A 25,468-nucleotide genomic window follows, 5' to 3' on the forward strand; every position below is an offset into this window, starting at 1 on the left:
ATGAATCAAAATTGATTTGTAAGCTTTTGAAGGATGCACTCTTTATATTGATTGATTGGTGTGTTGATTGACAGCTATACTTTGCTGGTGGAGCGATTGATATATACAGTATATCCAAAACGTGATTGATTGATTCATTGATTGATTGATTTATTGAGTGATGAAGAGAGGCAGAGGAGTGTACGGTGTTTAGGCAGCAGAAGGAGGAGTGTAGTCCGTGGTCGTGTCGTTGTGGTCAGTCGGTCCGGTCCTCACAGGCCGAAGTCAAAGGTCAGGTCAGACTTGCCCATCTTCTGTCTATACACCGTGTCAAACTTGTCATTCATAGACACGGTGAAGATGTCCTGCCACAGTCCCACTCGACCTGACAGAAGAAAGAGTCACATGGTCATACATCACTTCTGTTTTAGCTATGAATGAGACGAATGGCCGAGAGGAATGGTCAGCAGTCAATATGAATGTTATCATTTTGAAACCTTCTTTATTGCATATTGATCAGCTCATAGGCTATCTATGCTTCCTTATGACTCCCAACCGTGTACAGTGAGGTCCATAATCACCCTCGATAGAGATGAGCAAAAAAGACTGTACGAAACAAATAATACAAATACAGAGCTATTGTCACGTCCTGACCAGCAGAGGGAGCAATTGTAGTTGTTTTGGTCAGGACGTGGCAGAGATTTTTGTTACGTGTGAGTTGGTTGTTGGACTCCCAATTGAAGGCAGGTGTGTTGAGTTGCCTTTGATTGGGAGTCCTATATAGTAGTGTGTGTTTGTCTTTGTGGTTGTGGGTAATTGTTTCTGTTCAGTTGTGTTTCAGCTGTCAGTGCTGTTGAGCTGTCGGTGTTTTCTTGTTTTGTAGTGTTCCAGTGTTCTTTTTGAATTAAATCATGAACACTAACTCCGCTGCACCATGGTCTTCTTCTCTCCATGACGACAGCCCTTACAGCTATATTGTATGCATATTTTTGGGGGTAAATTATATTATTTTATACTAAAACAATTGCTCAAAGAGATTTTGTTTAACAAGTTATATTTAGCTAAATAGCCCCATACCGTCAAAGATACAACAACATATTTACTGTAGGTAATCAAATCAAATAAAAAATAAAATGTAATTTGTCACACGCTTGGTAAACAGGTGTAGAATTGAAGTTAAATGCTTACGGCCCTTCTCAACAATGCAGAGTGAAAATAGAAACAATAGTAGAAAGATAATAACACAAGGAATAGATACACAATGAGTAACAATAACTTTGCTATATACACAGGGTACCAGTACCAGGTCGATGTGCAGGGTTTCGAGGTAATGGAGGTAGATATGTACATACGGTGTATTCAGGAAGTATTCAGACCCCTTCACTCGTCAATCTACACACAATACCCCATAACGACAAAACAAAAACATGTTTTTTGAAATGTTTGCAAATTCATTAAAACTAAAAAACAGAATTGCCTTATTTACATAAGTATTCAGACCCTTTTCTATGAGACTCGAAATTGAGCTCAGGCGCATCCTGTTTCCATTGATCATCCTTGAGATGTTTCTACAACTTGATTGGAGTCCACCTGTTGTAAATTCAATTGATTGGACATGATTTGCAAAGGCACACACCCGTCTATATAAGGTCTCACAGTTGACAGTACATGTCAGAGCAAAAACCAAGCCATGATGTCGAAGGAATTGTCCGTAGCGCTCCGAGACAGGATCGTGTCGAGGCACAGATTCGGGGCATTGAAGGTCCTCAAGAACACAGTGGCCTTCATCATTCTTAAATGGAAGAAGTTTTGGAACCACCAACTCTATCTAGAGCTGGCTGCCCAGCCAAACTGAGCAATCAGGGGAGAAGGGCCTTGATCAAGGAGGTAAAACAAGAATGCGATGGTCACTCTGACAGAGCTCCATAGTTCCTCTGTAGAGATGGGAGAACCTTCAAGAAGGACAACCATCTCTGCAGCACTCCACCAATCAATCAGATGGAAGCCACTCATCAGTAAAAGGCACATGACAGTCTGCTTGGAGTTTGCTAAAAGGCACCTAAAGGACTCTCAGACCATGAAAAACAAAATTCTCTGGTCTGATGAAACCAAGATTGAACACTTTGGCCTGAATGCCAAGCGTCACTTCTGGAGGAAACCTGGCACCATCCCTACGGTGAAGCATGGTGGAGGAAGCATCATGCTGTGGGGATGTTTCTCAGCAGCAGGGAATGGGAGACTAGTCAGGATCAAGGGAAAGATGAACGGAGCAAAGTACAGAGAGATCCTTGATGAAAACCTGCTTCAGAGTGCTCAGGACCTCAGACTGGGGGTGAAGGTTCACCTTCCAACAGGACAACAACCTTAAGCACACAGCCAAAACAATGCAGGAGTGGCTTCGGGACAAGTCTCTGAATGTCCTTGAGTGGCCCAGCCAGAGCCTGGACTTGAACCCGATTGACCATCTCTGGAGAAACCTGAAAATAGCTGTGCGGTGACACTCCCCATCCAACCTGACAGAGCTTGAGAGGATCTGCAGAGAAGAATGGGAGAAACTCTCCAGATACAGGTGTGCCAAGCTTGTAGCATCATACCCAAGAAGACTCAAGGCTGTAATCGCTGCCAAATGTGCTTCCACAAAGTACTTAGTAAAGTTTCTGAATACTTATGTAAATGTGATATTTCAGTTCTTGCTTTGTCATTATGGGGTATTGTGTGTAGATTGATGAGGGGAAAAAATGATTTAATACATTTTAGAATAAGGCTGTAACATAAGAAAATGTGGAAAAAGTCAAGGGGTCTGAATAATTTCTGAATGCTCTGTACGTAAGGGTCACTGTTGGGGCGACGTCATCAATGTACTTATTAATGAAGCCACTGATGTGGTAAACTCCTCAATGTTCTCGGATGAATCCTGGAACATATTCCAGTCTGTGCTAGCAAAACAGTCCTGTAGCTTAGCATCCGCTTCATCGGACCACTTCCGTATTGTGCGTGTCACATGGTACTTCCTGTTGGGAGTTTTTGTTTGTAAGCAGGAATCAGGAGGATTATGATTTGATCAGATTTTCCAAAGTGTCATGGATGTTCAAAGGATCGGACCAATGCGCAGCAAGGTTGTAGTTCCACATATTTATTTATTCCGTGAAATGTTTGCAACGCACCAAAATACTTGTACCAACAAAACAACAAACCGTGATGCAGAGAAAATAACACTACTCAAAAATTAACAACCCACAAACACAAATGGAAAACCCCCCTACATAAATATGATCTCCAATTAGTGACAACGAGAACCGGCTGCCTCTAATTGGAGATCATCTCAACAACCCCAACATAGAAATAGAAACCTAGAAAAACAACATAGAAACAGATAACAAGAAAACCACCCAAAAACACCCCCTATCACGCCCTGACCTACTCTACTATAGAAAATGACATCTTACAAGGGTCAGGACGTGACAGTACCCCCCCCCCCCAAAGGTGCAGACTCCGAATGCAAACAAAAACAAAAAAAAAAAAAAAACAACCACAAAACACAAAGGGAGGGTAGGGAGGGTGACAAATGTCTATGGCGGCTCTAGTGCTAAACCCAGAACCTTACTATCCCTCCGATCCTCCAGCAGCCGTCTCAGTAGGTTCCGGACTGTAGGCCGTCTCAGTAGGTTCCGGACTGTAGGCCGTCTCAGTAGGTTCCGGACTGTAGGCCATCTCAGAAGGTTCCGGACTGAAAAACGTCGCCGGAAGCTCTGGATGGGGAACTGTCGCCGGAAGCTCTGGACGGGGAACTGTCGCTGGAAGCTCTGGACGGGGAACTGTCGCCGGAAGCTCTGGACTGGGAATGTGCACTGGAATCCTGATGCGTGGGACTGGCATGGGTGGCGCCAGACTGGTAACCCACACCTCAGGACGAGTGCAGGGAGCAGGAACAGGACACTCCGGACTGGGCATGCGCACAGGAGGTCTGATGCGTGGGTCTTGCCTAGGTGACGCCAGACTGGTAACACGCGCCTCAGGACGAGTGCAGGGAGCAGGAACAGGACACTCCAGACTGGACATGCGCACTGGAGGTCTGATGCGTGGAACTGGCCTGGGTGGCGCCAGACTGGTAACACGCACCTCAGGGCGAGTGCGGGAAGGAGGCACAGGACGTACTGGGCTATGGAGGTGAACTGGAGACCAGGCATGCTGAGCAGGCCTACTCCTTCCTGGCTGAATGCCCATCTTAGCCCAACACCGGTGAGGAGCTTGCACCGAGCGCACCGGGCTGTGAGTGCGTATGGGCGATATAGAGCGCATCACACCATAACCCAGTGCTCGTTCATCCACTCGCTCCTCAGCACGCCCGCTCCGCAGCGCTCTTAACGCCAGCACCTCTCTCTGGAATCTTGCGTCGAACTCTGCGCTCGACTCTCTGACTGGCTCCGGTTCACTCCACAGCTCTTCATGGTAAGCACGGGAAGTTGGCTCAGGTCTCCCTCTGACATTGCCAAACTCCCCGTATGCCCCCTCTCAACCTTGCCTCTTGGTGGATATAGCGCCTCGTAGTATCGTCACTCCCTTTTTGCTGCTTCAATTTCCTCCCTCGGGTGACGATACTCCCCAGCCTGCCTCCAGGGTCCATTCCCATCCAAAATCTCCTCCCACGTCCATTCCTCCAGCTGATCCCTACCACGCTGCTTGGTCCTTTTGTGGTGGGTTGTTCTGTCACGGCTGTTCAAAGGATCGGACAAACGCGCAGCATGGTTGTAGTTCCACATATTTATTTATTCCGTGAAACGTTTGCAACACACCAAAATACTTGTAACAACAAAACCCGAGATGCAGAGAAAATAATACTGCTCAAAAATGAACAACCCACAAATGGAAAAACCCCCTACATAAATATGATCTCCAATTAGAGACAACATGAACCGGCTGCCTCTAATTGGAAATCATCCCAACAACCCCAACATACAAATAGAAACCTAGAAAAATAACATAGAAACACATAACAAGTCCCATGTGGCTCAGTTGGTAGAGCATGGTGTTTGCAACGCCAGGGTTGTGGGTTCGATTCCCACAGGGGACCAGTACGAGAAAAAAAAATTGTATGAAAAATGTATGAAATGTATGCATTCACTACTGTAAGTCGCTCTGGATAAGAGCATCTGCTAAATGACTAAAATGTATAACCACCCAAAAACACCCCGTCACTCCCTGACCTACTCTACTATAGAAAATGACATCTTACAAGGGTCAGGACGTGACACAAAGGGAGGGCCTTGTATGCATTTCTGTGTGTGGAGTAAAGGTGATCAAGGGTTTGTCGCCTCTGGATGTGTATTTGCTTATGGCCCTGTACAGCTCGTTGCATGCTGTCATAGTGCCTGCATCGGTTTATGGTGGTAAATAGACAGCGTCGAAAAAATATAGATGAAAACTCTCTTGGTAAGTAGCATGGTCTGCGGCTTATTAGGTTTTCTAACTCAGGCGAGCAAAAACTCGGGACTAACATTAGAGAATGCGCACCAGCTGCTCTTAACTAAGAGACACACCCTCCCCCTACTCTTAACCTAGGGTGCAGAATATCTAGAGCTGCCGACTCGCTGAAGTAGAAACCTTCATCCAAATCGAGGTTAGTGATCGCTGTTCTGATGTCCAGAAGACGTTTTCGGCCATAGGAAATGATGGCGGAGACATTATGTCCAATAAAAGTTACGATCAGCATAAGAAAACACAAAATAGCAGAATTTGTCAGCTCGTAAAACGGCCGCTATCTAATGCGGCATCATCTCATACATCCAAGTATGGGGTTCTCTTCTGCTTTGCATCCTTATTTCGGCGCCAAACCCACCACTGGTGTGCGTAGCCAAAGAGCTCTATTTTCAAGTTATCCAACGAATGTAAATTCCGGGAGTTTGGCATTGGTACTTGGATTGGAACCGGTGCTATGGTCAGAATACATGAAAATAGAGCTCTTTGGCCACGCATACCAGTTTGGAGTCGAAATAAGGCTGTATAAGCAGAAAATAACCCCATCCTTCCTATACAATATGGTGGTGGATCTTTGATGTTATGGGGCTATTTTGCTTCCACTGGTCCTAGGTCCTTTGTTAAGATCAACAGCATCATGAACTTTACCCAGCATCATGAACTTTACCCAGTACCAGGACATTTTTGCCAAAAACCTGGCTGCCTCTGCCAGGAGGCTGAAACTTGGCTGCAAGTGGATCTTCTAGCAAGACAATAACACCAAGGACACATCAAAATCCACAAAGAAATGGTTCATTGACAGCTAAATCAATATTGTTCAATGGCCATCTCAGTCTACAGATTTGAACCCCATGGAAAACCTGTGGTTTGAATTGAAGAGGGCAATCCATAAGAGCAGACGATGGATATCAAGCATCTGGAAAGAAGTTGTATGGAGGAATGGTCTAAGATCACTCCAAATGTGTCCTCCAATCTCATAAAACATTTTAGAAAAAGGCTCAGGGCCGATATCCGCACAAGGTGAAGTATTGAAAGGTGTCGAAAACAGGGCTGCCAATAATTTTGACCCCTATCTTTTTGACAGAAAATCTCTTTCTCTGAGAAATGGTATTACCATCAAAGAATTTCCCCAATTTTTGGAGTACACCATATAACTCAGTATGTGTATTATTTATTTGATACAGTCTTTTTTGCTCATCTATCAAGAGTGCCAATCATTTTGGGCCTATGTACATATGCCTATGTCTACAGACATGGACTCACCTGTCCTCCAGTAGTGTGTATAGGAATGAGTGTTTATGGCCCTATTAGCTCAAGGCTGTGTGTTAGACCAGCACCAGGCCAGAGGCTAGGGGTCCTGCACTAAAAGAAACAGAACATGGAGAAAACAAGACAAATCTGACAACAAATCATAAGGAAAAACAACATAACAAAAATCTACAATGATCAAAATGAAAAAATGGAATATATTATAATTATATTAAAATGACATTCATAAATCATAATGCAAGAAAAAGTACAACAAATGTGAACGGATTTCCAAACTGAACAGTAAGGTGCAACTCCTTGTGCCAGAAATCACTGAGCTGTAATTACTATGTTTAACCACAGGGAGGCATTGCAGAGTAAAAATAGGAGTACATGGAAATGCCTTAATGAATGGTCCAGAGTGCGATATTCCCTATTCCTTTGAAGGTTTATGTTACTGCTGGGGTATGTACAACTGATTCATGATCTGCGGTTTGCTACAATAAAGCTCTAGTTACTCTCTGCCCCTAACAGACCCAGGATCAGCCTTCCGCAAACCAGTGCTAACCTTCACCATTATGAGCCAAACAACTAAACTGGCCCTGGATCATTGCTTAAAGATATAGACTACACACAAACACATATTATGTAACTGTTCTACATAGCCTACATACAAATCTGGTCTAGGTTGACTCATCCTCAGCCGGCCAGGACATACGTTCCCCCAGGGTTAGCAGTGCTATAAAGCCATATGAACATATTCTATATGTTTTGAAGAATGTACATCCGGATGCATACAGCAGTGGACACATACCAGGTTGCTGTATTTTGGTGTACGGCTGAGGCTCACACACTCTCCGTTCTGATATCCTCTTTCTTTGTCTCTCTCTCTCTCTGTTGTTCTCTCTTTCCCTCTCTGTTCCCCCTTTTCTATCTGAGTACACCATGTGATGCACTGCAAGCATGCTTGTGTCTAGGCTTGTGAGTGTCTAATAATAGCCTAAACAATGTATATGATACGAGCAGCAAAGCCATGAATGGGGCTAGAGAGAGTCTGGTCACATCAGTTTAGCAAATACAGTACACCAAGTACAGTGTGTGTGTGTGTGTGTGTGTGTGTGTGTGTGTGTGTGTGTGTGTGTGTGTGTGTGTGTGTGTGTGTGTGTGTGTGTGTGTGTGTGTGTGTGTGTGTGTGTGTGTGTGTGTGTGTCTGTGTGTAAAAAGGTTGGAGTTGACATACAGTACACACGTTAGGTTACAGTCCCTCTTGGCACACAGCTTTCACCCTTTCCATTCACTTTACGGCACAAAGCACACAATGCTTCAGTAACCTTACAGATCTCTTTACTTATTCAACTCTGTCATCGGGAGATGTTCGGAAATCTCTGCCTTCCTCCGTAATGATCATTCCTTGGCTATCTTATCTTTAGTGACTGACTACCCCTCGCTTCCGTTTTCTTTCATCCTTATCTTCCTTTCCTCTATCCCTCTATCCCTCTCTTTCTCTTCCTCGCTCTCTACCTCTGTGCTTCCCTATCTCTCTCCCACTCCCCCATATCTCTTGCTCCCTCTTTCTCCCTCCCTTCCTTCTCTCCCTACCCCCTCTATTTCTCTCTCCCCCATCCCTCCCCCCTCTCCCCCTTCTGCAGATGGAGAGGGTCTCACCCCTGCAGATGGAGAGGGCTTCTGAGTTGCAGCACTGCTCTATGAGCTGGTTGCAGCTCTCCACCATGGTCTCCAGCTGGGCCTTGTCACACGAGACACCCAGGAATCTCGCCAGCTGCCCCACCAATGTCCCCAGGTCCTGGAGAGAGAGAGAGAGAGAGAGAGAGAGAGAGAGAGAGAGAGAGAGAGAGAGAGAGAGAGAGAGAGAGAGAGAGAGAGAGAGAGAGAGAGAGAGAGAGAGAGAGAGAGAGAGAGAGAGAGAGAGAGAGAGAGAAATTCAAATAAAATAGTAATTATATTTCGTCTCCTCCAAAATGATTGGCATTTTACATGCATGTTACCTCATTTTTACACCCCAGTGAAACAGGAAGGCATGGAAGGCCACAATACAGTTCCTTAAAGGGGCAATCAGCAGTTGCTACATACATTTTTGGACTTCTGAATTCATTATATGTGCCCATTGATTATTGAAGAATATAACTTATAAATGCCTCATGAGCGTAGTTCAACTGCCGTATCCCATCAGAAACCAATATATAAACTTGTTTTACTCCGTTTGTAAAAAAATACATTTTTAACAAACACTATACAGCTTCAAAACATGATTAAAAATAGAATTTTGATACCATGGACCGCCAGTCCTTTCATCCATAGCTTTGTCTATGAATTTGAGAGTGGTTACATTTCTCCAGCCCCATCCCTCAGCTTTTTACCAAAATCAGGGGTGGGGTGACGGCTTTGTTATTGTTTCTACTGCTAATTGCACTTTAAGCTGAGACTAAACAAAAAAAGTTGAACGTTAATGCAGATTTATAAAAATATATATATTTAGGGGTGCCAATAATTTTGACACCTACCTATCTATTTGAGAAATCATATTATTACTTGTTAAACAAAATCTATTTCTCTGAGCAATATAAAATAATACATTTTTGGAGTATACCATATAGCTCAGTATTTGTATTATTTATTTTATACAGTCTTTTTTGCTCATCTTTATCAAGAGTGCCAATCATTTATGAGGTGGCTGTACCAAATGATCTCTTCTTATCACTCCCAAATGACCTATGAGCTAGAATATGATAATGTCTTATTAATAGGCAGTATGGGGCGGGTTGCAGTACTTTCTATTCCATATACAACCCAGTCACACCACTGTGACAAGGTAGTCGGGCTGTATTTATAGGGGGGAGTGGGGTAAGTTGAGCCAAAGTGGTACGGTTTTCTTGTTTCTAGGAAACCATACACAAAATGTATCATTTCACAAAATATACTGAACAAAAATATAAGGCATTATCGCTGGGATATGAGGTAACAGCGGTAAAAACTACAACATGTTTGTTAGGTGTTAAGCCTGTGTTAAAATATGCTTAAAATGATTAAAAGACAAAAAGTGATTGTGTTGAATTTTGTTTGGGAAATAAAGATAGACATGGTTATAAAAATGTAGTGGCAATATTTAATTCAGTACAGACATTTGTAGGCGGCTTAACTTACCCTGTTCCGCTTGTCCAAAATAAGAGGTCTCTGTTGGCACATCTTACCCCGGGTATGAGGTAAGTTGAGCCAAGAGTCCACTTTTTTTGGACAAGCTATGTTTTCAAAACTGTAATGTTTCCATGTATTCTGATTATTTCCAGGGATACACAACGTCCTGAAATATATGTAGAAATCTTTGTTAGAAAGAATACTATATTTCCCTTGACGGAGTGATGCTGAATGTAAAAAGCGGCTCAACTTCCTCCACTCTCCCCTACATCTCAGACAGAGTGGGGGTTGAACTCTGACTCCGAACATCTGATTATGTCATCTAGACACTTGCACAGATCCTTCTATGCGTTATCTAGCGGTTATACGTTGGAGTTTCATTGCCTTGCAATAAAGAGGCTGAATTTCTGTCTGTCTATGTGGACGGTTATAAACTTTGACCACAGTTCCTTTTTTCTTTCTATAGAAACAGAAGTTTTCTTATCCGTATATAACACACTTGCTCAGCAAAATACCCTTGACATACATGTTACCGTTTTTCTCAATTGCATTCAAGCCATTTTTGGATCTGTGTTGAAACGTATCTACAGCAGAACAGCAATGATCAAACGCTCAAATACATTTACAGAACGTCTGATCATGTTCTTGCCTTAGTAACTGACTTGCATTTCTTAGACCAACTTTTGTCGTCAGTGAACACAAAAGTCACTGTTAAGTTTTGTTCATAGAATTTAACGCATTGTTTTCGTCAGAAGAGAAACGTGTGCAATTGTGTTCACTGTTTCTGGCAATCAGTAAATACTACTGCACAAAATTCTAAATGTACAATATAATACCAATATATGGAAAGATCGAGGAAATGGGGACTGTCTAATTGTTACAATATTGTTGACCTGCAGAGATGCAGAGCATGAAGTTGGGTTACCCATAAGTCATCTTCTTCCACATTGTGAACTTTGAAAGAACTTTGATATGGTGATGATGGAGGCCTATACATTCATAGTTGTGTTCCCCCATTGTATTCACCTTTTTTATTTACATTTATTTGTTTATTTTTTTACCCCTTTTTCTCCCCAATTTTGTGATATCCAATTGGTAGTTACAGTCTTGTCTCATCGCTGCAACTCTCCTACGGACTCGGGAGAGGCGAAGGTCGAGAGCCGTGCGTCCTCCGGGAACACGACCCTGCCAAGCTGCACTGCTCGCTTAACCCGGAAGCCAGCCGCACCAACGTGTCGGAGGAAACTTGCGGATAGTGTTTCTGCGCACCAATGGGAAGTCTATATAGAAATGAGCAAACTAGCCTTTGTATTGAATACATGGAACTGAATTGTGATGATATCGATGAATGTGCTTATTTCTTACATTTTTTTATCAGGAATAATATTTGTGTATGAAATTGTTTGGTGTAATATGCATAAAAGGAGAGTAATATCCCATAATTCTGCACCTTTGGATAGTTGTACTTCCTTTTTAGTGACTGCAAAGAAAATGTATTGATCTACTTGGATTTTTATTAGACAGACTAACTTTCTGTAGTGCCTGCTTGGACTCAATAGATAAGTATGGTTGCGTTAATCTTTTTGCAGGCAGTCGTGTTCTTTTTCGATCAATCTGAAATGTTGACGGTGTAATATCATTTTGATGAATGTATTTATGTTTTGAGGAGGCAACTTCATTTCCTAAAACGCATTCACTCTTTTGCAAAAGGCCACAGAGTTCTCTCTCTTTTGAACTCTATTTTGGAAGTCGACAACATTATTAAAAAAAAAAAATTGCTTGTACGCGATTGAGAAAAACTGTAACCTGTTTGCTTTCTAAGAAAGGTAGGTTACATGAGCTACTTGCCCCCAACAGTGTCAATGCTGTAACTATGTCGTAACAGTGATAGTCACTTTGAGTGATAGTGAATAAGATCATGTCTTGGAAGGCTTGCTAATGTATATACTGTATAAATGTTCATGTTTGCAAATTATTCCTAATAAGAACACACTGTGTTTCTGGGCGGGTGTTGTGTGTGTGCGTATGTGAGCATAAGAGCATGCATGCGTGTGTGTGTGTGTGTTTCTGTGCAATGCAGCCCTGCAGGGACCTTTGGAACAGCAAACAACACTATTGATTTGGCCCCATTCTGCCCCAGTGAGAGTACAGTTACAGTTATGTTCCATAGACCGGAACTCTGGTTGCCACGTTGCTCTGAGGGTGGTACGATTATCATAGGGGTTAGGTGGTATGGGTAAAGTTAGAGTGACATTGGTTTGGGATAGGATAGAGCAAGACCACCCAAAGCAGGGCCAAACTTGGCCTGTTAGAAGCTTCCAGAATGAACTTATGGTGGGTTTTAGCGGCTGACTACTCACTGTATCTCTAGGATAGAGGGTGGAGGTTCTGGTAAGGTTTGGTGTTAGTTAGATATATGGTAGACAGTAGATATAGCCGAGTGATGGAGGGAGAGAGCGAGAGCTAGGGAGGAAAGCTTTTTTTACCTTGTACATGTCTTCATATTTCAGGAAAATGACATTCGAGTCCATGCGATGCTCCCAGAACTCCTGCACATGCTCAAACCAGGAACCATATCCCACTATGAGACAGAGATTAAAAGAAGGGGGGGAGAGAGAGATATATAGGTGGAGAGAGTTTAGTGAGTTTCCCCAGGTGATTAGGCTTTCTCTTCCCTCTTCACGCAACCTGGCCTGATCAGTTCCTTATCGCCAAAATAATGCCAGGCCTCCCTGTTAGCCACCCAGTGTAGACAGAGGACACATGATGAATAGTGACACCCCCTGCACACCTGGGCGGGTGAACCCTGAACTCTGACACTCACGCTTGTCGTTCATGAAGCGTCTGCAGAACTCCTGGAAGGTTCCGCGGTAGCTCATGGTTCTGAGGGAGCGGTGGAACTGGTAGTAAGACACCACAAGATCTTTAGGGTTCCTCGCCATGTAGATCACCTACAGGAGAACCACATAGACAATTAGGATTGAATACATGAAAACATTATACAAACATTATACAAACCAACTGAAGTGTTCTCTAACCTTGGACTCTCCATTGTGCATGGCTGTAGGCAGGAAGCGGTAGGGCAGGTGGCTTTTGATCAGACGAGGAGACGTCAATTCCTGGGAAAACATAGAGGAAACATCATCATAACATTGGGAACAGAGACGGTATAAAACAAGGAGCAGAAAAACACCTCATCCATTTCTTGCTTTGCATTGAAATATGGTGCTGCATGTGGTGGGCTGAGTGTTTTGGTTAACTGTACCCGTCTGTTTTACAAGCAAGTGATTCAGGATCAGGAAGTAATAATACTCAGTACTGTAGGAATACCTGTATGATGTCTAGGCCAGGCTGAGGGTACTCCAGAACAGCAGTACTACTCAGTGCTGTAGGCCTACCTGTATGATGTCTAGGCCAGGCTGAGGGTACTCCAGAACAGTAGTAATACTCAGTGCTGTAGACCTACCTGTATGATGTCTAGGCCAGGCTGAGGGTACTCCAGAACACAAGTAATACTCAGTGCTGTAGACCTACCTGTATGATGTCTAGGCCAGGCTGAGGGTACTCCAGAACAGTAGTAATACTCAGTGCTGTAGACCTACCTGTATGATGTCTAGGCCAGGCTGAGGGTACTCCAGAACACAAGTAATACTCAGTGCTGTAGACCTACCTGTATGATGTCTAGGCCAGGCTGAGGGTACTCCAGAACAGTAGTAATACTCAGTGCTGTAGGTCTACCTGTATAATGTCTAGGACAGGCTGAGGGTACTCCAGAACAGTAGTAATATTCAGTGCTGTAGGCCTACCTGTATGATGGCTAGGCTGATGGTACTCCAGAACAGTAGTAATACTCAGTGCTGTAGTCCTACCTGTATGATGTCTAGGCCAGGCTGAGGGTACTCCAGAACAGTAGTAATACTCAGTGCTGTAGGCCTACCTGTATGATGGCTAGGCTGATGGTACTCCAGAACAGTAGTAATACTCAGTGCTGTAGGCCTACCTGTATAATGTCTAGGACAGGCTGAGGGTACTCCAGAACAGTAGTAATACTCAGTGCTGTAGGCCTACCTGTATGATGTCTAGGCCAGGCTGAGGGTACTCCAGAACAGGAAGCTGATCATCGATGTTCATCAGGCCAATCTCATCTGGTTCCGCCCCCTGACTCACCAGATACACCACTTCCTGAAGGAGACTGGTACCTGAGAGAGAGAGGGGGGGGGGTAGGAGAGAGATGGTGAGCGAAAGGTAGAGAGGAGAAGGAGAGAATCAAGATGAAAAAGTAAATGGGTAGTCGTTTGTCTAAACGAAAAATCACACCAATGAGGGAAAAATGTACAGCCCAAAATACACCATTATAGTGCTATGTTTAGCAAACATTTACCAACCTCACACCCCAAATGATCTACACGGAACAAAAATATAAACGCAACATGCAACAATTTCAAAGTTTTTCTGAGCTACAGTTCATATAAGGAAATTTGTCAATTGAAATAAAGGCCATCATCTATTTATTTCACATGACTGGGAATACAGATATGCATCTGTTGGTCACAGATACCTTTAAAAAAAGCTAGGGGCGTGGATCAGAAAACCAGTCAGTATCTGGTGTGACCACCATTTGCCTCATGCAACGCAAAACATCTCCTTCACATATAGTTAATCAGGCTGTGGATTGTTGCCTGTGGAATGTTGTCCCACTCATCTTCAATGGCAATGCAAAGTTGCTGGATATTGGCGGGAACTGGAACACACTGTCATACACGTCAATCCAGAGCATCCCAAACATGCTCAATGGGTAACATGTCTGGTGAGTATGCAGGCCATTGACGAACTGGGACATTTACAGCTTCCAGGAATTGTGTACATATCCTTGCGACATGGGCCGTGCATTATCATGCTGAAACATGAGGTGATGGGGACAGATGAATGGCACAACCTCACCAACACCATGGGGCACTCTGTTCACAATCAGCAAACCTCTCGCCCACACGATGCTATACGTGGTCTGCGGTTGTGAGGCCGGTTTGACGTACTGCCAAATTCTCTAAAACTACGTTGTAGGCAGCTTATGGTAGAGAAATTAACATTACATTCAGTGGCAACAGCTCTGGTGGACATTCCTGCAGTCAGCATGCCAATTGCCCGCTCCCTCAAAACTTGAGACATCTGTCGCATTGTGCTGTGTGACAAAACTGCACATTTTTGAGTGGCCTTTTATTGTCCCCAGCACAAGGTGCTCCTGTATAATGATCATGCTGTTTAATCAGCTTATTGATATGCCACACTTGTCAGGTGGATGGATTATCTTGGCAAAGGATAAATGCTCACTATAGGGATGTAAACAAATTGCTGCACAAAATGTGGGAGAAATGTGCTTTCTGTGTGTATGGAACATTTCTGGGATCTTTTATTTCAGCTCATGAAACATGGGACCAAGACTAAACATGTTGTGTTTATATTTTTGTGCAGTATAGTTTTATACCGAATGCTGCAATGCTAGTTTGGCTATTTTAGCTAGCTAACCTTAGCTAGGTAGGTAGCTAAGCTAGCACCAAAGCTAGCACAGTATCTGGATCTTCCCCTTTTCCTTTTCCACTGCAGTTTCAGATGAGCAGCACTCAGTGAGTCCGTGTTAAACCTTGTGAAAAAGTAGCTAGTGCTCCTAATGGAAGTACCAATGCCAAAGAGGAAAAAAGGATATACGTTTTATTTTGCAGAGAATTGTAAAAGAATGAATGGCTACATAGCTAGCTAGCGCACTACACTACAATTCATAATGGACTGGTAATATGTAGTCAGCTAGCTAGCTATACATATTTTGCCAGACAGTAAATAAATGATTTAGCTAATAAATCAGAATCTAATTCATGGTAATAAGTTATCCCCATCATTGTTCAGGTCAGCCATTTTTGTAATACAATGGTATTTGATCAAATTATTATGGCACGGTTCAAAGACAGGCAATAGAGAGTGAGAGAGAGAGAGCACCACCCATGTTGAGACAGGGAGAGGACGAACAGGTCATCAGGTGAGTACTTGGAATTTGTGTTATAAGGCAGTCGGGTAAAGCACTTTGACCAGCAATTTACATCACACACAGATTGGAACTATCAGTTCAACTACTCATCTTCGCTGACTAAGTCCAAGTGCTAAAACAAAACAGTTGTTGCCTAGGTTCTGATTTCATATTGTTGTCATGGCAGGGGACAGAGACAGTCAGTGGAGAGAGCGAGAGAGAGAGAGCATTGCCCATGTTGAGGCGGGGAGAGGACGAATAGGTCATCAGGTGAGAATTTGGAATGTAGTGGTGAAGAAACAATGGTGAACACACAAATTAAATATTTAAATGTAGTCCTATAAGACATGCTTTGTAGATGTATTATTGTTTAAGTTTATTCATATTTCGGCAATAGAAAGGCCCATCTATTTTGGCAATAGAAAGTAAGACTGTTTGTTGTCATGTTTGTTGAAGGGGACTGAGCCACAAGTCAGGGACCAGTTGAGCACAGATGACAGGGGCAGAGCCACCGAACAAATAGAAGTTATCGACATCAGCACCAGCACAAAGCCAAACCAACCACATCCCAAAGTGAGCTGACAGAGTTTTGTCATTTCAAGCGAAGTGGTTTCAAGATTCCCGCTGGCTCCATTACAGTGCCTCTTAAAGGGGGTTTTCCAAAGTTTTTCTGAATAAGAGGTCACGCTTTGGCAAAAACTCAGACCCTGCCTTTTATTGTCCCCAGCACAAGGTGCACCTGTGTAATGATCATGCTGTTTAATCAGTTTCTTGATATGCCACACATGTCAGGTGGATGGATTATCTTGGCCAAGAAGAAATGCTCACGAACAGGGATGTAAATAAATTGGAGCACGAAATTCGATAGAAATATGTTTTTTGTGCGTATGGAACATTTCTGGGATCTTTTATTTCAGCTCATGAAACATGGGACCAACACTTAACATGTTGTGTTTATATTTTTGTGCAGTATAGTTTTACACTGAATGCTGCAATGCTAGTTTGGCAATTCTAGCTAACCTTAGCTAGCACCAGGCTTCAGAAATTGGAAGAAGACTATTGGGAGGTTTTCAGATCATGCTAAAAGAGTTCACAAAAATCAAACCCTGTGGACTCACAGTTATCTACTGCTTTAGCCAGACAAGAAGAGGAAGCAAGACATTGTCTAATGAAAATTGTAGGTTCAGTGATGTTCTTCGCAAGACATGGTGAGGCCTTAAGAGGTCATGAGGAAGAACATGAAAATCTTTAGGAACTTTTAAAAGGCATAAGACGACAAAGTCCTTCAGAGCTGGTTAAAGAGGCGCAACCATGATTACACTAGCCCTAAGATACAGAATGATATTCTTAACTTAATGAGAAATGACATAATTTGAAGAATAGCCAAAATCATCTGAACTCTCCCCTCCCCCCCAACAACACAAAGTTACGCCCTTGGCTGTCGGACAGGCGAACAGTGAGTATTGACTGTCCACTTGGGTAGTGCAATAAGCATTTTTCTATGGCTTTCCACCTGGCTACCCCTACCCCGGTCAACTGCCCGGCACCACCCCCCCCCCACAGCAACTCGTCCAAGCCTCCCCATGTCTCCTTCACCCAAATTCAGATAACTGATGTTCTGAAAGAGCTGCAAAATCTGGACCCCTACAAATCAGCCGGGCTAGACAATCTGGACCCTCTCTTTCCAAAATTATCTGCCAAAATTGTTGCAACCCCTATTACTAGCCTGTTCAACCTCTCTTTCGTATCGTCTGAGATTCCCAAAGATTGGAAAGCTGCCGCGATCATCCCCCTCTTCATAGGGGGAGACACTCTAGACCTAAACTGCTACAGACCTATATCTATCCTACCCTGCCTTTCTAAGGTCTTCGAAAGCCAAGTTAACAAACAGATTACCGACCATTTCGAATCCCACTGTACCTTCTCCGCTATGCAATCTGGTTTCAGAGCTGGTCATGGGTGCACCTCAGCCACGCTCAAGGTCCTATACAATATCATAACCTCCATCATTAAGAGACATTACTGTGCAGCCGTATCCATCGACCTACTACTTCTCTGATAGAGTTCAGTGTGTCAAATCGGAGGGCCTGTTGTCTGGACCTCTGGCAGCCACAGGGTTCAATTCTCGGGCCGACTCTCTTCTCTCTCAATGATGTTGCTCTTGCTGCTGGTGATTCTCTGATCCACCTCTACGCAGACGACACCATTCTGTATACTTCTGGCCCTTCTTTGGAGACTGTGTTAACTAACCTCCAGACGAGCTTCAATGCCATACAACTCTCCTTCCGTGGCCTCCAACTGCCCTTAAATGCAAGTAAAACTAAATGCATGCTCTTCAACCGATCGCTGCCTGCACCTGCCCACCCGTCCAGCATCATTACTCTGGACGGTTCTGACTTAGAATATGTGGACAACTACAAATACCTAGGTGTCTGGTTAGACTGTAAACTCTCCTTCCAGACTCACATTAAGCATCTCCAATCCAAAATTATTTTAGAATCGGCTTTCTATTTTGCAACAAAGCATCCTTCACTCATGCTGCCAAACATACCCTCGTAAAACTGACCATCCTACTGATCCTCGACTTCGGCGATGTCATTTACAAAATAGCCTCCAACACTACTCAACAAATTGGATGCAGTCTATCACAGTGCCATCCGTTTTGTCACCAAAGCCCCATATACTACCCACCATTGCTACCTGTACGCTCTCGTTGGCTGGCCCTCGCTTCATATTAATCGCCAAACCCACTGGCTCCAGGTCATCTACAACTCTCTGCTAGGTAAAGCCCCGCCTTATCTCAGCTCACTGGTCACCATAGCAGCACCCACCCGTAGCATGCGCTCCAGCAGGTATATTTCACTAGTCACCGCCAAAGCCAATTCCTCCTTTGGCCGCCTTTCCTTCCAGTTCTCTGCTGCCAATGACTGGAACAAACTGCAAAAATCACTGAAGCTGGAGACTCATATCTCCCTCATTAGCTTTAAGCACCAGCTGTCAGAGCAGCTCACAGATCACTGCACCTGTACATAGCCCATCTGTAAATAGCCCATCCAACTACCTTATCCCCATACTGTATTTATTTATCTTGCTCCTTTGCACCCCAGTATCTCTACTTGCACATTCATCTTCTGCACATCATTCACTCAAATGTTTAATTGGTATATTGTAATTACTTCGCCACTATGGCCTATTTATTGGCTTTACCTCCCTTATCTTACCTCATTTGCACACACTGTATATAGACTTTTTTTCTACAATATTATTGACTTTATGTTTGTTTATTCCATGTGTAACTCTGTGTTGCTTTATGTGTCGAACTGCTTTGCTTTATTCTTGGCCAGGTCGCAGTTGTAAATGAGAACTTGTTCTCAAATAGTCTACCTGGTTAAATAAAGGTTAAATAAATAAATAAAGTGCGGGTCCCAGATTTTTCATATCATCATACCGTCCTTCTCTCATTCCAGGATTTACGGTATAACCGGTTAGTACACAAGGGGGCGGCAAAAAACGTAAAAACATACCATTGGGCATTTCCAAACGCCTGAAGGTACCACGCTAATCTGTACAAACAATAGTACGCAAATATAAACACCATGGGACCACGTAGCCATTATACCGCTCAGGAAGGAGGCGCGTTCTGTCTCCTAGAGATGAACGTACTTTAGTGCGAAAAGTGCAAATCAATCCCGGAACAACAGCAAAGGACCTTGTGAAGATGCTGGAGGAAACAGGTACAAAAGTATCTATATCCACAGTAAAACGAGTCCTATATCGACATAACCTGAAAGGCCTCTCAGCAAGGAAGAAGCCACTGCTCCAAAACAGCCATAAAAAAGTCAGACTAGGGTTTGCAACTGCACATGGGGACAAAGATCTTACATTTTGGAGAAATGTCCTCTGGTCTGATGAAACAAAAATAGAACTGTTTGGCCATAAGGACCATCGTTATGTTTGGAGGAAAAAGGGGGAGGCTTGCAAGCCGAAGAACACCATCCCAACCGTGAAGCATGGGGGTGGCAGCATCGTGTTGTGGGGGTGCTATGCTGCAGGAGGGACTGGTGCAATTCACAAAATAGATGGCATCATGAGGTAGGAAAATGATACGGATATATTGAAGCAACATCTCCAGACATCAGTCAGGAAGTTAAAGCTTGGTCGCAAATGGGTCTTCCAAATGGACAATGACCCCAAGCATACTTCCAAAGTTGTGGCAAAATGGCTTAAGGATAACAAAGTCAAGGTATTGGAGTGGCCATCACAACGCCCTGACCTCAGTCCTATAGAAAATTTGTGGGCAGAAATGAAAAAGCGTGGGCGAGCAAGGAGGCCTACAAACCTGACTCAGTTACACCAGCTTTGTCAGGAGGAATGAGCCAAAATTCCCCCAACTTATTGTGGGTAGCTTGTGGAAGGCTACCCGAAACGTTTGACCCAAGTTAAACAATTTAAAGGCAATGCTACCAAATACTAATTGAATGTATGTGAATGTTGGACCCACTGAGAATGTTATATGAAAGAAATGAAAGCTGAAATAAATCATTCTACTATTATTCTGACATTTCACATTCTTAAAATAAAGTGGTGATCCTAACTGACCTAAGACAGGGAATTTTTACTAGGATTAAATGTCAGGAATTGTGAAAAACTGAGTTTAAATGTATTTGGCTAAGGTGTATGTAAACTTCCAACTTCACCTGTATAGGTAGGAGATATTTAAGGTTATTTTTGATGCGTTTGAACATTTACAAGCGAATGTGAAAGAGAGACATTGTACAAATGAACAAAGATTTGATGCATGCTTGTCTGATCTGAAGCAGCATGTGTACAAGCTGTGTCTGTCTTGGGTCGCCTGCTCTACTCAGAGAAAAAGGGGGATAAGCAGACAGGCCGAGAATGGAGAAGAAACGCAAGGAAATCAAAAGACAGCAGTGGCAGCTGTCCAGATAACTCACCCAAAGGGCTTTGACTTCTCAAATACGGCAGGAAGCTAACACAATATGATGCCCGCGTCACCTTATTAATTCATGAACTTACTTAGATAACTTGCCAGTTAAACTTAGAGGTTGCGTTAACACAGAATTCGTAATTTTTCACAGCAGGAAAAAAAGATAAAACACGTAAGATATCTCTTGCTGTCTTTTATAAACACAAATCTAAAATGCTTCTCTTTGTAATTTCTGCTCGGCGTCAGACAAATGTTGTGCTTCAGTTACACTTCTCCACTAGGATGATAATCGATGAATGGGCATTCTATCAGCAGATAGCGCTCTGACTGAGGTGTAGATTTTTTCTCAGGTACTTTTCTCTGGTAAAATTCAAGATGAACTTTAATAAAAACATTAGGAAGTGTAGATGGCTACATTATATCTATGATTCACATTAGAAATGATGGCCATGCATCGTTTTTGCAAAAAATACCTTGTGTGGCTGCCAGCCAAATAGCGTTGCACTTCTGCAGTCATCTGTTGAAAATGAAGCTATTTTCTGTTGAATGGGTTTCGTTAATGTATTTTCTGTGAAGGAAAACTATAGCTGCATGTCCCTGGTCCCTGATCACTCTGTTGAATGTGTTGCGTTAATGTATTTTCTGTGAAGGAAAACTATAGCTGCATGTCCCTGGTCCCTGATCACTCTGTTGAATGTGTTGCGTTAATGTATTTTCTGTGAAGGAAAACTATAGCTGCATGTCCCTGGTCCCTGATCACTCTGTTGAATGTGTTGCGTTAATGTATTTTCTGTGAAGGAAAACTATCGCTGCATGTCCCTGGTCCCTGATCACTCTGTTGAATGTGTTGCGTTAATGTATTTTCTGTGAAGGAAAACTATCGCTGCATGTCCCTGGTCCCTCTTTGTTGAAGGAAAAAAAAATACTCTTGACTTTGAATATAAAACGCAACCCCTGTCAATACACAGCTGGACTTACCTGCTCCTGCTTTCTCCCGTTGTGCTATTTACAAACAAAAACATGACTGGCTCAACTGTTCTGGGGAACTATGATGAGCTTCATAATGTAAAATAATGTGACAGGTGAAATGAAGAACGTGATCTGCTTTATCTCCTAATGCACTGCACAAGTTGACTGCAGGTATTTAGTTAAAAAGTAGCTACAAATGGTATTGACTGTATTGAAAAACCACCCAGTGGCTATTTCCAAATACCCCGGTATACGGTAAATACGGTATACTGCCCAAGCCTGTGTACAATGTCTTTACCAACTACATATTTTACCAGGACTTGAAAAATGATCATTTATTTTCACCGAAAGCGTTGTCGACATCGGGGAATTGTGCATCTCCCGCCCTTCTCTCTGATGGGCCCGAGCCTATTGCAACATGGACATGATTGAGGAAGATTCGTGGTTATGTGCGCTTGCACGTGGAAGGACTGTGCTCTCCCTCAATAGCTCCTGTATGCTGCCTCTATCTAGTCTTACCTTTCCTATAGTTGACGTTCCACTCTTCAAACCCTATAAATGGCACGTTATTTATTTCTATTTTTTTATTTTACCTTTATTTAACTAGGAAAGTCAGTTAAGAACAAATTCTTATTTACAATGACAGCCTACCCAGGACAAACCAGGACAACGCTGGTCCAATTGTGCACCCCCCTATGGGACTCCCAATCACGGACGGATATGATACAGCCTGGAAATGAACCAGGGACTGTGGTGACGCCTCTTGCACTGAGATGCAGTGCCTTAGACTAATGCGTCACTAGGGATCGAAATTTACAGAATGGTTACCTGGAGGAAAATGGGGTAGGGGTGGGTCATGTAATTTGTAACTGATGAAATCACAATATTTCTGTGTTTTAGAATTATTTGCATGTTGGGCTATATATCGATGTGTGGCCAATGCTGCCCTTCATCTCTGATTCTCCACTGGGCAGGCAACATCAAGTGCGCCTATAGGCTATTTAGTGTGGTCTCAATAAAATGATCCATAGCCTATGGGCTATGAAGTGCATGCTCGGAGCAGCACAGAGCAAAGTTATATTTCTAAGATACCCTATATATTCAAAAGTATGTGGACACCCCTTCAAATTACTGGATTCGGCTATTTCAGCCACACCCATTGCTGACAGGTGTATAAAACTGAGCAAACAGCCATGCAATCTCCATAGACAAACATTGACAGTAGAATGGCCTTACTGAAGAGCTCAGTGACTCTGAAGATCTCAGGCACCGTCATAGGATGCCACCTTTCCAACAAGTCAGTTCATCACATTTCTGCCCTGCCAGACCTGCCCTGGTCAACTGTAAGTGCTGTTATTGTGAAGTGGTAAACATCTAGGAGCAACAACGGCTCAGCCGCGAAGTGGTCGGCCACACAAGCTCATAGAACGGGACCGCTGACTGCTGAAGCGCGTAGCGTGTAAAACCTGTCTGTCCTCGGTTACGACACTCACTAACGAGTTCCAAACTGCCTCCTTCCCAGAAGAGTGGAGGCTGTTATAGCAGCAAAGGGAGGACTAACCAATATTAATACCCATGATTTTGGAATGAGATGGTTGATAAGCAGGTGTCCACATACTTTTGGGCCTGCAGTATATGTAAAGTGGCGTAGAATTGCATGAAATGTTTATAAAAGGTTAGTTTTATGCAATGACACATTCATGCAATGCTTTTACTCTTTCCACCCCTACTCTTGTCCACGGTGGTCTGTGAACCCAAAACCTTCTGGTCTGCAGCCCTGTGCGCTATCTAAAACGACATATCTAAGACCCTGCTTTGTCCAAGAAGTGAGGGTAAACGTATACATGTTCTCTGCTATCCACTTTGTTTTAATTCTTATTTTGGGTACAGGGGAGGGTCCGGGTTTTTTTGCAAGCATTCAGGGAGGGGTTAGGTCCTATATTTAGCTGGAGGGAGGGCCAGCCATTTGCATTTCAGAGGTCTGATTCTATCCATGTAACCCTTATTATAAATAACATTCACTCCCTTACAGTGCTATAATCGTAGGGAACAACATCACTGATCACTGACTGACAGCCTGCATCTGTTTCTAGGCCTAGGGAGCATAGCAACCCAGACTGCTCCTACCCATAATACTTTACTCGTGCAGATGCAGATATAGGCACTGCTGGAATCCTGTGTGGACAGTGAAGAGACATTTAAAGGAATAATTGCTCTATATGTCTCTGAAAGATTTGACTCCCACAATGAACTTGAGGGAAGACGGATATTTACGTCCACCTAGTCACGTGACCAGGAGGACCCACCCGTGCCGCGAGTTCTGCTCCAGCACAGGTTGTCAACACACAAGTGCGTCACACTCAAGCACCGCGTAGCCCGGTCCGCACCAGCACAGCACTGCGCAAAGCAAGCTGGTTGAGACAGAAAGAGACGGATGTAAACAGTAACCCGAGGCCTGAAAATTCAAAACATTGTCTGTGTATCCTCCGATAACAGACGTCAACAGCGAATGAATGCGAAGTGCGCAGGCGTTTAACGTAACTCGAAGGTTCCCATGATAAGTTATTTAGGCTGCTGCAGGCTATGTGTGGAGAGAGGTAAACATTGACGCCCTTCCCCAATAGGCCAGTGAAACTCTGCACACAATGCAATAATAAACTCACAAGGACTCAACTGGAGACATTTGCGTTTATTACACACGACATAATAAGACGAAAGAAATGTAAAGCAACTATAGACCTACACCTAAGACCCTGCATTCTCAAGCCTACAGGATGCTGCATCTAGTGAGGGTACTGCACTAACGTATTGCATAGCATCAACACATGCCAATATTGTTTACCTGACTTGGGATACGTGACAATCCATATGTCGCTACTTCTGAGGGAGAAGTTTGCGATCTCCTCCATCTTTCCTCTGCAGAAGGGTGGAAGTCGCACTCCATCAAACTCGAAGTATTTGCTCTCAAACTCTATCGGGGTGCTTGGCGTGTCTGCCTCGCTCTCGGCCATCCTCAAAACGGGCACCAAATGAAAATATATTTGCAATCAATTTTGAGAGCGATAATATCTCGAGTCGAGATATATGGTTAGGCTAGGACGTGATAGTCCGCGAGCGAAGTACGCATTGACCTTCAGCCAATCACGTCGTAGCAAAGTGATGTAATGCGATGCGCTCATGTGATGCGCGCGCCTCCTCTTCAGCATCAGCACCAGTTCGCCGTTGCGGAGCACGCGCGTGCTCACTAGTCTCTTGTAGCCGGAAGAAGAACGCTTTCAAGCATAGGCTACATGAAGCATTGAAGATGATGCAGGTAGGCCTGCTGTTGTTCTTGGAATTAAAAATCAACAGATTAGGTTTTTCCCATTTCTACGTGAATGGCATTCTTTATTAGCCTATGGAATGGTCCTTGTTTAATCCGAGTAGACTGCTGTCAAGTGAGCCGACGCCCGCAAAACGCTGACAAGCCATCCGTGCATCGGTCTCCTCCTGAATTTTCTGCGTGAATACACAACACTTTATGGTATAGCGAGTTTTCTGGTAGAAAAGCTGAGTCGGGTGCACAGATAGAGACAATAGTTACAAATCATACCAAGCAAACAGTTTGAAGCACACTTATTCAATCTTCCACAAAAAAAGTTTCCCAAATCGTTTGTTTCATTTTCGGGCCTTATCAAACA

The 25,468-nt window shown here is 43.5% G+C and overlaps 1 protein-coding gene across 1 annotated transcript; it reads right to left on the bottom strand.

Moving 5' to 3' along the window:
• Positions 1–127: 127 nt before the first annotated feature.
• On the bottom strand, positions 128–24,914 carry st4a1 (Sulfotransferase 4A1). Its single transcript, NM_001141831.1, is given in 7 exon segments — positions 128–364; positions 8,368–8,506; positions 12,342–12,436; positions 12,680–12,806; positions 12,894–12,974; positions 13,924–14,054; positions 24,631–24,914. Coding segments are annotated over 7 exon segments (855 nt in total). The 5' UTR covers positions 24,800–24,914; the 3' UTR covers positions 128–251.
• Positions 24,915–25,468: the final 554 nt, after the last annotated feature.

The sequence above is a fragment of the Salmo salar genome, chromosome ssa07, assembly GCF_905237065.1.
Source record: "Salmo salar chromosome ssa07, Ssal_v3.1, whole genome shotgun sequence".
NCBI classification, from domain to species: Eukaryota; Metazoa; Chordata; class Actinopteri; order Salmoniformes; family Salmonidae; genus Salmo; species Salmo salar.